At 53.0% G+C, this 16,430-nt stretch overlaps 2 protein-coding genes across 2 annotated transcripts; one reads left to right on the top strand and one right to left on the bottom strand.

The window, feature by feature from the left end:
- Nucleotides 1–292: 292 nt before the first annotated feature.
- LOC104264894 (histidine--tRNA ligase, cytoplasmic-like) lies at nucleotides 293–6,041 on the bottom strand. The gene is made up of 12 exons (XM_059825452.1): nucleotides 5,823–6,041; nucleotides 5,611–5,730; nucleotides 5,013–5,108; nucleotides 4,123–4,248; nucleotides 3,830–3,937; nucleotides 3,554–3,652; nucleotides 3,128–3,221; nucleotides 2,849–2,976; nucleotides 2,515–2,757; nucleotides 1,573–1,689; nucleotides 1,137–1,283; nucleotides 293–888 (listed from the first exon to the last, which is right to left on the bottom strand). Exons 1-12 carry the CDS (start codon nucleotides 6,039–6,041, stop codon nucleotides 832–834), a joined length of 1,554 nt encoding a protein of 517 aa, XP_059681435.1. The 3' UTR covers nucleotides 293–831.
- A 165-nt stretch (nucleotides 6,042–6,206) lies between these two features.
- On the top strand, nucleotides 6,207–16,008 carry ZMAT2 (zinc finger matrin-type 2). Its single transcript, XM_059825454.1, has 6 exons — nucleotides 6,207–6,236; nucleotides 9,179–9,272; nucleotides 9,792–9,915; nucleotides 11,065–11,138; nucleotides 13,473–13,618; nucleotides 15,156–16,008. The coding sequence occupies exons 1-6, from the start codon at nucleotides 6,219–6,221 to the stop codon at nucleotides 15,297–15,299; spliced, it is 600 nt and encodes a 199-aa protein (XP_059681437.1). The 5' UTR covers nucleotides 6,207–6,218; the 3' UTR covers nucleotides 15,300–16,008.
- The last annotated feature ends 422 nt before the right edge of the window (nucleotides 16,009–16,430 follow it).

The following is a 16,430-nucleotide window of genomic DNA, read 5'->3' as shown; positions in this document are numbered from 1 at the left end:
CCCCGCCTGCGCACTGCTGCTGCCGTGCGTTGCCTCAGCAGCTGGCCCGCGCCTGCGCACTGCTGCGCCTCAGCGCAGCGCCGGGGCGACAGCGGGAAGAGGCGGCGGCGTTGCGAAGCTCAAACAAATGCCCGAGGGTGGGTTTTGCGTTTTGGTGCGGGTTTTTAATACATAAAAATACAGAGTTCTTCCACGCTCGCCCCAGCCGGAGCCTGCCCGCGCAGCTGCACCAGCCTGCTGTTGTGTCCCTCCCTGAGGGGGGCCCTTGCTCCCCCCAGGCCGGTGCTGCGGCCCAGGCTCCCCCGAGCGCGCCTGGCCCTGTACCCAACGGCAGAGCCCGGCTGCAGGCTGTGGCTGGCCCTTGCAGCTCTCAGAAGGGAGGGGGTGGCCTTCCACTGCCACCCTCTCCCTAGGTCCTGAACTTGCAGGTGCCCAACACACCACAGATTCCCCCCACACACTCCTGAGCTCAGCCTGATCCTGCTTGAGCTGCACCACATCCATCAGTACCCGTGCCACCACCACAACCGCCTACAGTGGATGGAAATGGCTATAGTTACAGATCCTGCAACATTTGGAACCCACAAGCTTGTCCCATCCTTCAGAGCAGTTCAACAGAAGGTTAACCTGGTGACTGCACTGTCTGTAACTTTTAAAACCCGCTTGCTCCTTTCCAAGCAGATACTCCATGTTGACACTGCCTTAGCCCAGGCAGATGAGCCTCAGGCTAGTAGATGGTGACCAGACTTCAGCAGGAAGTGAATGGCTGAGGGCACTAAAAGGTTCCAGTTGCACAGCGGTTGAAGACAAGCAGCGTTGGCCAGAAAAGTCCTAGGGCTCCAGCCTTCTTCTGATCTCATCAACAAGCTTTTCTCTTGGGATATCAACCTACAAAGCAAACAGAGAGGAGGAGGTAGCAGCACTGGAACCTTGAGCAGAGCACGGTTTGATGTGGCCCTAAGGACTTGCTGTGGATACCAACGTGGTTTGTGACTGGTTTTCTGGAGCAGTCACCCGGCAGATCGGTGCTACAGCTCCCCAAAGGACCAATGTCACTGAGGGAAAACCCAGAGCCTTTCAGTGATATCTAGATTGTGGAAGCACTTTTGAAACCTGGTGTAAAAAAGCATTCTCACCTCCTCTCTTGTTGCCACATCTCGCAGCTTGACAACTCCATCTGTCAGCTCTTGCTCTCCTACAATGGCAGCAAGGGGGATCCCCATGTCCTCGCAATACTGTAGCTGCTTCAGCAGTTTAGGATCCTTCTTGTACAGCATCTCTGCCTAGGAAGGAGTGGAAAAGGTAGATCATTAATGCAAAACTTGCTCTGATGAATCTTGGAGCAAAACAGCCAGCACCAAAACCCCACAGAAAACTCTGCCTCATTATTCCTGCAGCAAGTGGTTGCCTTTACTGGTCTCAGCTGTTCTCCTTCTCTGCCTGCTAGATCTCAGGCAGCCCCAGATCTTGAAGAGACACACAACTAATAGAGTTGGTCTTGCTGTGCTACAGCTCCCTTCAGGCTGTCCCTCCCTCACCCATACCAGTGCCAAGCCCCAGTCCTTACTTTACCTTGATCCCTGCATCCCACAGCTCAGAGATGAGCTTCAGTCTCACAGCGAGTAAGTGTTTGTGAGGTGTGGCCACCAGCACTTGCGTCTCAGTCGTTCGAACTTTCTCCCCGGAAGCCTGCAGGGACAGACACGCTTGTGGGAGTGACTGGCTCTGACAGAATCTGCAGCTTCCAACAGAAGCTCGTCTCACCTTATCTTCAGACCTTAACTTAGCTCCCCAAAACAAGTATACTTAAAAGCTAACCATCACCACTCAGTGAATGTTACTGAGCAAAGCTAACCTTCCAGAGGCAAAAAGAGTGCACAAATAAGGCAACCTGGGCACATTTAACGAGTCCGCCAGAGAATCTGCATTGTGACACACTACTTGATCATGTGCTGCTGTTCCCGTGGCACCTTGGCCGGCCTGCCTGCCTCCCTCCCTCCCAGATGGGACCTGGGCAACTTTCCAATGTCTCCATTGATTCTTCAGATACAAACACATTGCCTCAGCCTCACTTGCTGCAGATCACAAGTTCAGAACTAAACGCAGAGTGATGAATCTCCTCACAGGCTTTCTCAGGGTGCTTATTACAGAGAGAGTGCCACAGCTGTTACCAAGTTCATCACTTCACAACCCCCAGAACAGAAAACTTCACAGGCAAGAGACAAGAATAAAGTGACCAGGGCACAAAGTTCAGAGCCAGGACCAGAGCTCAAGGCCTGTCTCTAATACTTCCTTGGCGTCTGCTACGAAATGCTGCCCTCAGCTGCCCATGCCTGCATCCTGATGGGCTGCAGAAAAGGGCTCTGTCTTCTGTGCCTGGACATTCAGGCATGAGAGGAGCCACGCTCTCCCCCAAAATTCTGTCTCCTCTAACAGCGTGGAGCTGTAGAGCTCTACAATAAATGATACCTGGTTTCCTAGAGCCCTCCCCCACGCACCGCCTGCACCACCTACCCTCACTTTCTGCTCTAGGATGGAGAAGATCCGCTCGATCCCAATGCTGACCCCCACACAGGGCACCTTCCGTCCCTTGGGATCAAACATCCCCACCAGCCCATCGTAGCGACCGCCTCCAGCCACGCTCCCAACGCTGACTGGCTCCTCCACGTGGTCAGTCTCCTGCTGCAGCAGGACAGCCTCAAAGATCACCCCCGTGTAATAGTCCAGACCCCGCGCCAGGCTCAGGTCAAAAGAGATCTGTGGGACACAAGGGAAGCCCCGTCACTGGGCGCACTTGGGGGGCCCAGCCACAAGGGCAGCATCCCCTCCTGCCTCCACACCTCCTCACCTTCCCTGTGATGCCAAACAGGGTCAGGTACTCAAACAGCAGCTTCATGTCCCCCAGCCCCTCCTTGGCCAGCTTGTTCTGGGACAGCTTTGGGTCCTGGAGAAGCTGCTCGATCAGGTCCAGGCCACCTGTGGGAACAAACCATGCCTCAGGTCTGTCAGCGCAGCAGCACCCACAACCACGGGCCCAGCCAGCCGTGTACGTGCCTTGCACCCCTCTGTCACTGGCCCTGCCTGGCCTGGAAGAACAAGGTCAAGGGCTTGACCCCACAGCGCTCACCATGAAGCCGGACATACTCCCCAATGTGATCTGCAGCCTCGGGAGAGAGCCCCTTCTCTCCTACCATCTCGCTCCTCACTTCCTCCCACGGCATCTGTGAGGGGAAAAGAAGAATATCCGTTGCTACAGGACGTTCTCATCACCCACTGTCGCCACCAGCCCACGTATTCACAACACGTGAGGGAAGACAGCAGTCAGAAATCTCACTAGTAATCCGCATCTCTCTCACAGTAATTGTTAACAGAAGCCACTGGATACACCAGGCTTTATTCTTAACCATGCTCAAGAGCTCCCAAAATCCTTTACAAACACCAACACCTTAGCTGCTGTGACCCTCTTTATGATGAGAACAGCCATGACACTGCCCAGCCCGAGACATCCACCCCCAGAGACTGCAAGCGATCTCCCCACGAGCACAATGCTGACCTTGTCCAGCTTGTCCACGGTAGAGCACGTAGTTATGAACTTGCTCTCTGGGATGCCACAGACGGCAAACACGCCATTTAAAATCCGTCGGTCGTTGACCTGGGGGTGGGAGAGGCACGCTTAGCTCAGAGGAGATCCCCCCGCCACCATTTCTTCTTGCCCCAGAGGTGCAGGAAACTGCAGCTGTTGGCGTTTCCTCATGCCTTTACACCAGCGCCTCAATCCCACGGGAAGGGAAGGCACAGAGGTGTGAAAACCACAGGGCTTTTACCTCACCTTAATGAGAAAGTCCCCGAGCTGCAGGTCACTCAGGATCTCATGGACGATCTTCAGGCACTCGGCATCAGGAATCATCGGGTCGAACTGCCCGGCAATGTCAAAATCCTGGGGGCAGGAGAAGCAGCAGAGGCTCCTGGCACAGCTGGGGGACTTCAGCTCCGCCAGGCACACCACACAGCCCCGCAGCAGCTGAAGGCAACCCAGCCAGTAAAACCCATGCCAGTCCCCGGAACACTCCTGCCCCGAGCGGTCTCAGCCCCTCGCGCGGCAGCGGCCACCACAACACTCACGCACTGGTAGAACTCCCTGTAGCGGCCCCTGGTCGTGGCCGGGTTGTCCCGCCTGTACACCTTAGCGATGTGGTAGCGCTTCATGTTGGTGATCTTGTTCATCGCCAAATAGCGAGCGAAGGGCACCTGGGGGGCCGAGGAGTTAAGGACAGGAACGTGGAGATCCCCTGAGCTGCAGAAAGCTGAACCTCAAAGCTTCCCGCCTCCCTTTCGCTTTGCCAGCTGCTCCCCAATCTCTGGGGAGATCATCAATCTAGGCTGATGATGAGTATGATGAACCACGCTGAGCTCCTCCAACACCAGGAAAACTCCATCTCCTTCTTCTGAACCACAGTATGTCGACACCTCGCAAACACAGACCTCCGCTAAGTCATTTTGCCCTCTTATGGTGCGATCGGAGAGAATTCAACGTATAGCACAGACATATAGACATTAAAGAGGAGAGCTTTTTGGTGAGACGTGGAGGTGGAGAAGACCCTGGATGGACTCCTGCTTTGTATCTGCAGCAAACAAACACTGCTGCTTTCTCAGAAGAGCTACCGAGGCACAGGAAAGGTGGGATGGACAGGACAGGGGCGCACAGAGGTGGGGACTGTAACTGGGAGGAGGTAAAACCAGTATGGTGGAGCACACTGGTGCATGTCCACAGCCCACAGGAGAAAGGGCCACTTTGCTGCAGATCCTGGACTGGCGGTGGGGTGGTTTCAGGTGGGGTCACACCAACGACAACCAGATCAGCTGGGGCATCCACCGCTCAGCGGGAAGGGGGTTTCCGTCACCCCGATGGGACCCACAGGCAGGGCAGGGCAAGGGTGACCCAACAAGGCAGAGGTGGCAGCGACCTTGGTGTGCCACCGTCCCCTCCACGAGAGCCGCCGGGCACAGGATACGGTCAGGTCGTAGCGCAGGGCCAGCAGCTCCCCTCCCTGGTCCTGCAACTCGTAGATGAGCTTTGCATCCTCCCCGTACTTCCCTGTCAGCGTCTCCTGGGGAGAGACGAGGGGGCTGGCAGGGCGGCAAAGGACCGGGGCGGCTCTGGGGCACAGGGTCCCCCGGGGACAGGGGACAGAGCACCAGAGCACAGAGCCCGCCCCCCCCCCCAAGCCCCACAAGTCAAGCAGAGAGTAGGGAGGGGCATAACACACATCCCCCCTCCAGCCCCCTCAGACCTAGGGCAAAAGGGGGACCCACAGGCCCGTCCCCCCCACACAATGGGGACCCAAGAGGGGCTGTCACGGCTGCCCCCCCACCCTACAATGCCCCACACGGGGGGATCCCTCAGCCCTGCCCCAAATCTGCCCCCTCAGCCCCGGGGAAAGGGGGTGCTCCCCAGCCCCGCAGGAGGAGGAGGGACCCCGCAGCCCCCCACGGCCCCACGGAAAAGCAGAGGGGGGGTCCCACAGCCCCGGTGGGGGTCACCCCCCGCACCAAGGAGAAGGGGGGGGGGGGTCCCGCCGCCCCCCCGAGGCTCCCCCGGCGCCGCCTCACCCGCAGCTCCAGCACGGGGGTGTCGATGGCGGCCGCCCCGTGCCGCTTGAAGCAGGCCACTACGGCTGCGAGGAGCCGGTCACGGAGCGCCGTGTGGGCGGGGGGGTGGTCGCGGGTGCCCTGGCCCGGGACGGAGAGCGACCGTCAGCGGCGGGGACGGGGGGAAGCAACGCCCGGTAACCACCGGCGCGGGCCCCGCTCCCCGCCGTTACCTTGGGCGTCTTCAGAGCCGGGCCCCGACCGCCGCCGGCCGAGTCCGCCGCCGCCCGCACCTGCCGGGACAGGAGGCCGCAGTCACCGACCGGCCCCGGCGGATGGGGCGGCCAGTACCGGGAGACGTTCACTCGGCCCCCGGTGGGGCGCGGCGGCCCGAGGCGGGGACCCGCGGACAACAGACGCCCAGCGGTGGCGAGCGGCCCCAGCCGCAGCATGGCCGGTCCCGGGGAGCCCGGAAGCGGCCAGGCCACGCGACCGCCCGGTGCCGCTGCCTCGCGGCGCTCTAGGCCGGAGCGGCGAGCACTCGTTGGTGCTCGGGCGGACTGCCTCGCTTTACGGCCCGGGCGCCACCGCGCGACAGTTTCCGTTCCCTTGTCGCCCGCACCTTCAACATGGCGTCGGGCAGCGGGGTAGGTGCTGGTGGCGGTAGGGCCGCGCCCGTCGCTTTCTTTTTTGCTCGGTAGGCCCTGGACCGTGCCGGGGGCAGGGCCGGGATGGCTGGGGCCGCTCTGGAGGGGCAGGAGGAGGGAAGGGCCGCTCCGCTGTGGCTGGGCCTCGCTTGGGGCCTGCTGCTAGGCCGCGGGGTGAGGGACCCCTCGGGTGGGGGGGAAATGGAGGGGCCGGGTGGACAGGGGCCCGTGGGGAGGCCCCATCCCTGCTTTTGATACCGCTGTGCCCTCTGTGTGTGGGCGGTGGGAGATTTGGGGCTCCCTCAGAGGCCCTGATGCCTTCAGGGCTGGAAGGGGAGTGGACCTCCACCCCGATCTTCCCTTCCTAGGGCCAGGCCTCCCCCGTGGGAGTCCCTATGGGGGGACCAACCCATCCCAGGGGCCTCCTGGGGCTGGGGGACAGGGGTTGGAGGCAGCTCCCTTTTTCCATTCCCTTGCTTGTCTTGCCCCGTTGCTTCTCGGCTCCTCTGGGAAGGGGTTGCCTGTTACCCGGCTGTTTCTCACACTGTCCACCTGAAGTTTCTGCTTGCTGCCATCTGCCTTGTACGGAAAAACCTTTCCATGACTGTGATTCTGGTGTCTCTGATGGCTCCTGTGTAACTTGATTATTTTACTGGTGTTGCTCAGTTTGTGTAATGTGGCAGTGAGGTCTTTCTGCCTTTATGGATCCCGCAGGATTTGGTGTTAGTAATGCTGAGACGGGATGAGTGAGGTGGATGCCATTGGCGTAAAGTGACTGGAGAGCCAGGCCGGTTTAAACACCTCCAGTAACACCCCAGACAGCTGTCAGCACCACAGGGGCTATGCTTTTCTGCTTTCTTGGCCGATCTTTTCTTCACTTGAAGCCGCTTGCTGAGAAGTGAGCAGTGCTGAGAGAGGTCAGGCAGCAAGGTGGCTGCCCAGAAGTGAGATGGGGCTTGTGGTTCTCAGCTGCTGGTGGTTGTGTTTGTGTTGGATCGAGCCAGACTTGAGAATCCTGTATTATTTTATAGGCTTTGATGCTGATACTGGACAGATCGTTTGGTGTCCAGCTCCAGAGGGAACAGGGAGCTTTGGGGCACTTCTGGTTTTTAATTGCTGTTACTTATTTGGGAAATACTCTCTGTCATCCAAAGCAGTTCTTAGAAAAAGATTTTAGGGCTTGCAGCCACCCCTGCCTCCACCAGACCAGTTAAGAGGAATTCCTTCAGATAATGTCTCACCAAGATCTTGTTACGCATTTGGGTTTCATTTCTTTCCCTATGCCTGGACGAGGAAGATTGGTAAAAGAGCTGTGAAGGACTCTTTCCCTTTTATTACAACAGGAGAGTGAAGCAGCATGTAAATCGCCTCTTCCCTGGGCTCCCACCAGCTATGATTTGTGATAATGTGCTGGTATGCAGGAGAGTCTAGATTCTGGAAAATACCCCCAAACGTTAATTTACACTCCGTGATATTTTCTTTTCTTTTGCTCAGGGTGGTTAATAAAACCTGTTATGACATGCTTAAAGTGCTTAAGAAGCTCTGGGAATAAATGAGAATTTTTCAACGCCTCCCAAAGGCATTTTCATTCCTATCAGTAGTTGTTCGTTCCATTTGAAGGATTGCCAGAGGAGAAAACGTTAAATGACTGTGCTGCTGCTATAGCTTCAAATGGGATTTATTTCCTTTGGATTGTGATTGGATTCTTGATTTGGCTGAACGGAGAAGGCAGTGGAGTGTGTGGGGGTCCTTCTTTCCCGGAGGTGTTTTAAAATACATCCGTCCTTTTTTTAATATGAAACTGAGAGCCTCTCACCGCTGTGCTGAGTGTAATGCAGCTTTTTAACCAAACAAGAGTTGTCTTCTCAAGAAAATAAAGAAGTGTCTGAGTTCTAAGCTGTGACGGTTACCAGGTACAGGGGCCTTAACTGGAGACGGAGCAGGCACTGGGAAGAGGCTGTGCTGGTCTGGTGAGAGTAGACTTGAATGGAAACGGGATTCTTGTCCAGTCACTTCTGCCCTCAGCGTTGGTGACTAGGTAAAAATCCCCCTTAAAAAGAATAGCTTTTGTATTCTTCAGTGCCAGCTTCACCTGAATTCAGCTTCTCTTCCTGCAACTTACCCTGTCGCTGCCAGTGGAGAGTGCTCTGGGGAGCTGCCGATCACCAGTCTGCCTCAGAGGTGTTTCTTCCCTTCCCTGCATGTCTGCAGTGTGAAGCTGCGGGAGTGGGACAGTTTACCATGCATTTCATACAGGCGCTTCCCTGGTACCTCCACGCCCTGACTTGACAGATGGGCATTTCAGAGCTTTTTCTGGTTTGCTTGTACGCGTGTCTTACTTGAAAAACTCATACTGGTTCCTATGATTTCATAGCAAACTCAGCGCTTTGATTCCTATAATGCATAGACATACTGCTGATCTCTTTGAGAGCAGGTATACACAGCCTTCTGTACTCCTGCATTTTAATCAAACTCTTTATAATTCGTGTTGTGTTTCACGGCTTCTTCATCTGATATTTGCAGCTTGGGTTTAATTGACTTTTGGAAGAGGTATGTGTAATGTGCTAATGACTGTGCTGTGTTTGTCAGGTGGCACTTCTGTGGTCTTAGATCAATGGGTTTAAATCCCGTTTGTGTCTGGCTTTCAAAGCGAAAGCCTGGGTGATCTTCTCAGGAGCTATTAAGATAAACTCATTACTTTTCTCAATGCTTTGAAATCCTTCTAGAAGAAGCAGATATAGGCATGCTCAGTGTTATTTTCTTAAGCTACATCCCTAGGTACATTCCTAGATATGAAAACAGGGGACACGGGGATGTAACATAGTGCCCCTAATTTACTGCTGTGGCCTCACAGGCCAAGTGATTCCACCTCTTTCCCCAGTCTCCCCTCAGAGCTAGTCAAACTGTATAATAAATGTTAATACACTTTGTTTCCTTCTCAGACTAAGAACCTGGACTTCCGCCGAAAGTGGGACAAAGATGAATATGAGAAACTTGCAGAGAAGCGGCTCACAGAAGAGAGGGAAAAGAAAGATGGTGCGTAGTGTACTGACTGCAGGCAAGCTTTGCTCATTTGGCAGTGAGTCACCCAAACCCTTTAAGTTTCAGAGGGAGAGAGCCGCTGGAAGTGAAATCCTGAAGGGAAATAGCAGCAGTTCAAGGCTGGCTTACTCTGATCCTTTTTCCTGTGCTTGCCACTGAATGTATTTTTTTGACAAAAGTAATTACTGAGAATCTTTGCCTCTGTTTGCCTGTTCTTTGGGGAGGGAGAGAAACAAACAACCCCTGGAAACAAGAAGATCTCGGATTATAACCCATGTCAGAGCTGGAGATACCTCACAGATCTGCCTGGTTCTAATAGGAACCAGGAAATAGTGAGGAGGAAATTATATTCTTTACTGATTTTTTTCTTTTTTTAAAAAAAAAAAGTGCAATTTCTGCAGGAATCAAGTAGTTCCCAGGTTCCCAGTAGTCCCTCTTCATCAAGGGCAACATGAAAGCGTGTCGAGCTTGACCTTTTCTGATAAACACTTTGGTTTTTTGCTTGTGTTTTAGGCAAACCAGCTCAGCCGGTCAAAAGGGAACTTCTGCGGCACCGAGACTACAAAGTGGACCTGGAATCGAAGCTGGGGAAAACCATCGTCATCACCAAAACTACCCCTCAGTCAGAGATGGGAGGGTAGGTCATGGTCTTTTTTGTTGGAGTCTCAGAGTTGTGCTGGTCTCAGAGACCACAGTGCTGTGATACAGCAGTGAGCCCTTACGGTGCACCAGGTGGTGATTTCCTCCTTTGTTTTGAGCCTGGTGCAATGGTGCTGCACTGTATCACCCTTAAACTGGGTCTTTTGGGGTAATGTATGGAAGAGACGCAGCAGGCTGAGCCCCTTCGGACATTATTACTTGATACCAGCGTTGCTTTGCCCACCTGTAGAAACAACTGAGGCAGATCTCTGCTGCCGCTTGGGTTTTGTTAGCCAGGAGGCCTGCTTGCAGTGAGAGCCTCTCTGCTGTTGATTTGAGTTTCTGATTTGGATATCTGTGCACTGGGAATGGGAGAAACATCCACATACCTCTCCTTAGGAAAGGTGTTTGGCCACTGTTTGTGTGGCTCGTGTTTGTCCAAAGGCTGAAAGGATTCTTAGCTCATCCTAAGCCATCAAGAGGTTGAGAAGAATGCATTAAGCTTGTACCATTGTACGAGTAAGCCTGTTAGTGTCTCACCATCATAGCCTAACAGCCAGCAGTGCCAGGGAGATGCGCAGCCCTGAACGGCATCCAGGGATGGAAGTGCGAACCCTGGCTGGGTTTTTGCAACAGCTCTTAAGATGGGCTCTTATAAAGCAGGGAGCTGATGGGGTGATGCGAGGTGATGGGGATGGGAAGGCTTACCTTGCAGCCAGGTGAGAGCCTTCAGCAGGCTGCAGTCCAGAAACCTGGCTGCGTGGCCAGCCCTGCCTTGGAGGAAGGCAGCCGAGCCCTGCGGTGTCGCAGAGTCCATCCCACCCTGTTGGTTGTGACTGGAAGGGCAAGACGCTGTGGCTGATGTATTACAGATCAGCTCATAATTTGGTTTCTATCGTCTCTCAGAGTGGTGTCTGCATAAGGGTTGGTACCTCCAGTGATAACTCGGGCAGCTCTGTCGGTCTGGGGGGTGCCCTTGCGCATTTGTTTTCACTGTAATGGAAGTAGCTTCCCTCTTGCCCTGGAGAAGGAAGCCGTATCCCAAGTGACCTGCAGGTTTCACATTTCAGATGATCTCAAAGAGTTGTTCTGTGCGATGAGGTTTGTCTCATGCTTTGGCGTTAACGTTTTCTCTCTCTCCTGCCAGGTATTACTGTAACGTATGTGACTGCGTGGTGAAAGACTCCATTAACTTCCTGGATCACATCAATGGGAAAAAGCGTAAGGATAATTTTTCTGCTGTATTGGAGGGTTGGTTGAGTTGGAGGGCTGCTGCAGCGCTCTGGGCTGTTCCCTTCACACATCACCAGCGTCTGAGTGCTGAACACCTATACATGGATCAGAGTGTGCTTTGGACGTCAGGGATGTAGGCAGTGTTTGCTCATGAGAGCTGATGCCTTTATCTCCTGGCACCTTCTCCAGGGTGCTGGACCACTCCTGTGGAATAAGCCCACAAGAATTGGTTTACTCTGGTTGGGTGAATGTATTTTCCCCACTCAGAATGTCTGCACTGCAAGAAGCCCAGGGTCAGCAAATCCTGATGTCTCCTCTGAAAATCTGGAGAGAGGCTTTTTTACAGAACTCAAATTTTAAAGAAATTATCAGATAAGTAAAAGGTACGGGACTAGCCCATTTTTGGATTGGAAGCTTCTCTTTGTAGAAGGTATGAAGCTCAAAACTAGCTGGTCCCTGAGCTCCAGAGTACAGATCAGAGTTTATAAGGATGGAGGCTGTGGTTTGCTGAGGATGAGCAGAGACGGGAGTGGGGCAGGATGACCCCGGAGCTGGGTCCAGCAGTGTGGTGGTGTTACTGTCCTATACCTATACCTAGTTCTTCTCTCCACTACTGTAATGATGCCATTATCTTAGCCCAAGATAAAGACAAGAGATAAAAGTTCCCAGTTTATCAGTCTGTTCCCATACTGCATTTAACTTGAAAAAGAGGACTGTGCCCTCATTGAATTGACTCTCATTTCACGACTGTGGGCATTGCTTCTCCTTGACATGTTCAGAGGGTGGGGAAAGTGGAGAAAGCAGAGGAGCAGCAGGATGCACTGACGCACTCTTGCCATGTTGTTCCACTCCTGAAGGTGATTTTGGCTCCCTGTAGAAGTCAACGAATGGCCCCTTTTCAGAAGGGCAGTGATGTATGCGATCCAGACCTGCACGCTTGGCGGCTTGAACCTTTGAGAAGTGGGGGATTCAGAAGAGGACCTGAGGGACTGTTTTCTGTAGCTAGGAAAAGAAAACCCAATGTGTTAAAGCCCTGTGCTTTTATGTGAATGAGAGGAGGACGCTGAAGTGCTTTGTTTGACACCTTGGGAGATTAGCAATAAGGCCGTATGAGAGAATCTGGAATCAAAAATCCAGGCATGACTTTGTGCTTGGGCCTGAGATGAAGGGTTGAGCTGGGGTTGGAGAGCGGCTGATGCATAGCTCTTCAGTACAATATGATTTACAGAATAAGTTTGGGAGCTTTTGATCCAGTCCATAAATCTGGCTGAAACTTGCTGTTGTGACAATCCTCTTTCTAGTTCCTGGTGCATAGTTTGAGCTTCCAAGTGCTGCTGCATCCCTGGGACAAACCTGTGCACGGCTGCTGGAGTCAACAGGCTGTTTGGATCCACGAGGCAATGCATGTTGGAGGCATCACCAGGGATGGCCCCTTCACCCTAGGCTTACTCATGAGCTGAAACCTGGGAATCTGCTCTAAGCAGCCACTGAATCAGAGGCCTGGCTTAATATTTCATGTCTCTGCTTTAGCTAGAAGTGTCCTGTGCAAGCAGGATCTCTTACCGAGAGCCACTAATATCTTGTTTAGCTTCTCCCACAGCTGAGAGATACCAGCTTACCAATTTTGTTCTAGCCCTTTTTTCAACACTCCAACCCTGCTTTTTTTCCACTGGTCCAAGGTTAAATTTCCTGAAGCATCAGAACATTGACATGATGGGAACCATCCTAATAGGGAACCTTAAAAGAATAGGCTGCGTCCTCCTTGTTACAAGTAATGTATGGATCGTTGTATGGATCATTGTAGTCACTGGCTGGTTTAGATGATGGTGTCCCCCTAAAGCAAATCCCCTCTGACATAAGAAATCCCAATCCACATAGGAATATGGGACCAGATGAGGACAGAAAGTGCGTGCCTTTCTGGGGGAGGAGGCACTACTGTGTCACTCCCCAAGCTGGGTCTGGGTTACCTGGCACATCCGTGCTGAGGCGTGGCGTGGAGAGGAGTCCCTTCAGGGGACTGGGCTGGGCCATGCCAGGCTCTGCTGCTTGGGAACATGGGGGACAACGCTGCTCCCTGCGCTTTGGTGGGTGGCCTGTGAGTCAGTGTGGTTAGGCCAGGTTGGAGCTCTGAGCCTCAAGAGCGTATGGCCTTGTGCATGAGTGTAGTCTGGGCCTGGAAGCTGCTTTGAGGGGACGGATGACAAGCAGGAAGAGGCTGCTGTGCTGAGATATTTAAATTGGGATCAGGGATGAGGACTATCTGCAGATAGTCAAAGGCTACAAGTATTGCTGAACACGGCTGATTCCACTCCTGTTTTCTAGACCAGAGAAATCTGGGCATGTCCATGCGGGTGGAGCGCTCCACGCTGGACCAGGTGAAGAAACGCTTTGAGGTGAACAAGAAGAAGATGGAGGAGAAGCAGAAGGACTATGACTTTGAGGAGAGGATGAAGGAGCTCCGTGAGGAGGTGAGTCTGGGCAACGACTGATGAAGCAAAGCCTGCCAGAAACATGTTTTGTGAGGAAATCAACCCTGGTTCCTAATCTTGTTCCACAGAAGCCTTGTTCTTGGTAGCATGGGCTTCTTGTCTGCTGCTATGAGTGGGTTTTGTTTCTTCGTTGTTTGCTTTTTAAAAGGTTTTCTGCTGCTGTCCCTGGAAAGCCTTTTCCCCTCTTTCTGTGTGAGGATAACTTTTGATGTTTCAGATTTCCATTGAGCGCAGCACAAGCCTGACAATGCACCCGTTTTTTGTCTCCTATTAGTTGTGTTTGAACTTGTGTGCTCCGATAAGCAGATCTGTGTCTTTGTTCCTTATCTTCTATGGTCCTTAGGATTGCTGGGATCCTTCTCCACATGGCACGTTGCTTCTGTGTGGCCTCCCTGAGCGTGGAAGGGTTTTGTGGGTGGTGTGCTGTGGTGTGAGATGTGCGTGGAGGCAGTGAAAGACAGCAGATTCCTCTCAAACTTGGGTGTAGGTGTTAGCTCCCTGACATGAAGATCGAGTTTATTTGAAAACCTGCCAAAGTTCTGACAGTTGAGGAGCTTCTGTGGACGCTTCTCGTCCATCAGCAGTCACATAACAACCAAACGTTAAAAATCGCTGCCCGTTTGAGTCTCCCTGCCCAAGCCGTGAGCTTTACTTCGCCGCAGGGGTGCTCTGTTAGGGTGCACACGGAGCAGCCATGTGCTCTGCTCTCGAGCAGGCTTTGGTGCTGCTGAGCCTGATTTATTTGGGAGAGGCAGGAGACAGGTGCCCCAGCAGTGCAGGGAGTGCTGTGAGTTGAAAAGCTTCTGCCAGTCAATGTATGGCAACAAAGAAATCAGCAGCAACTTTTGGTGTAGCTTTCTCCAGGGCACAGCTGTCTTCAGTAGCTGCGGCGCAGCGGACGGTGATGGGAATGGCAGAGCAGTTGCTAAGTTGGGAGTCGAAGCCATGCTTCTACGTCGCCCGGTACAAGCCTGGCGCTGTTCCAGGGCTTGTGATCCTTGCAGAGCAAAACACTTTGATTAGAGCAGCACAAACTCTTTGATGCCAAAACCCCCCAAAGCTGCTCAGAGCTTCAGCTTCTGTTCCAGTGAGCAGCTGTCACTCTGCCAGGCTGAAATCCAACAAGCAGCAACACTCAGCATCGCAGTCACTGGAATGGGGCATCGTACGAGGGAAAGGCCTCCTGCTTTAAAAACAGCTCCTTCTTGCCTCAGCGCTGATTCCAGACGAAACTTCTGACGTTTGTTCAGAAGAGAGAGTTTCATAACACTTCTTTTTGGCTCCATCTTGTATGCGTGACTCTGCTTTTGGGGTGGTAGGTGGGGTGGTCTGGAGACAGTGGGAAACCTCCTCCTCGGAGACTGCAGGCCAGCATTTCTGCTGGCTATTTTATTTCCTCAGACACAACCCTGGTGCTGTTGGGAAGACTTGGGTTAACTGTGCAGTGCCCGGTGTCTCAAAAGCTTACTTAGCTCAGGAGGTTCAAATTATCTTGCTGTTCTGTCCCTTACTGCAGGAGGAGAAGGCCAAAGCCTACAAGAAGGAGAAGCAGAGAGAGAAGAAAAGGCGGGCAGAGGAAGATTTGACGTTTGAAGAGGATGACGAAATGGCAGCTGTGATGGGTTTCTCTGGTTTCGGCTCAACCAAAAAGAATCACTGAGCAGCTCTGGACTCTCCTCTTTCTTGAAACAGATTGTTTTTACCCAGGGGACTCTGGATAACTCTTAAAAGACTTGATTGAGGACTTGTATGTAAATCTCCCAGTAGAAGTTGGCTGGAGGAGTTGAAAAGCGATTCCGTGCTCTACCTGTGCTGCAGAACAAGCTCCGCCTGTCATTAGCTTCCCATCTCCTTCTGTGTCCTAGATCCGACTGCTCATCACTGCTCTATGGCCTTGTGTGTGCCGGGAAGTGTTCTGCTGGGTACGTTTTTGTGTCAATAAAGTGCAGCAGTTCTGTACAGATGGTCTGGTTCAGGATTAATGTAGTTGTCAACCAGGCATCGTTGTTCTGGGCCCTAGTTGTTCTAGTTATCAACTGGGCTGTGTGTTTGAGACGCAGGGAGTGATTCGGTTTCTTTTTGGATCACGTAACTGAAGGAAACGTGCCGCAGTGAGCGGTGTTGAGCAGTACAACTTTTATGGCTTGTGCTGAGCAGAGCTGGTGGCTGCATGGAGTCTGGGTTGCTGAAACTTTCCTGTGTCTTTTATCTGCAAGGGATACTTCCCTGCTTTTCTTTGTGTTTCATCCTATAACTTTGATATCTTTAAGGCAGGGGAGAAATTCCTCCCCACAACTGATCTAGGATAGAGCGAATGAAAGAAAGGTGTATGCAATTTGCCAGAAATAAATGGATCGTTTTAATGGGTCCTTTGGTGGGAATTTGATTCGTTCTTTGTTTTGAGAGCTTCTGCCTCCCACTGAGAAGAGCTGCTGATATCTCCCAAGCTGCGCAGAGCTGGGGGTGGCCTTGTGGGGACCTCGATGGAGGCAAAGGCAAGGCTTGTGCCCCCTCTCTCTCAGCTCAGCTGCCCTGTGCAGGTAGTTGCTGTCATTCTTGCCTTTTTAAAGTAATTCTGGAGATGGGTGTAAGAACATGGGAGGGGGGAGGGAACAGAGGGGAAGGGGGCACAGGACTGGGGACCTGCATTTCCATCAGGCAATCCAAGAGCAGGCTGGGCTGCATTCCAGATTTTACCAGCCTTAAGGGCCATTTTTTTCCTGCCTACTGGCTACCAGTGTCTTTTCACCTCTGCCCTCCCCTAAATCCACTTCATTTCTGCTTTTATTTA

This window comes from Gavia stellata, chromosome 16 (assembly GCF_030936135.1).
Source record: "Gavia stellata isolate bGavSte3 chromosome 16, bGavSte3.hap2, whole genome shotgun sequence".
Classification (NCBI taxonomy): domain Eukaryota; kingdom Metazoa; phylum Chordata; class Aves; order Gaviiformes; family Gaviidae; genus Gavia; species Gavia stellata.
Note: the sequence above shows the minus strand (reverse complement) of the source record. Positions and strands in the feature narration are given on the sequence as shown.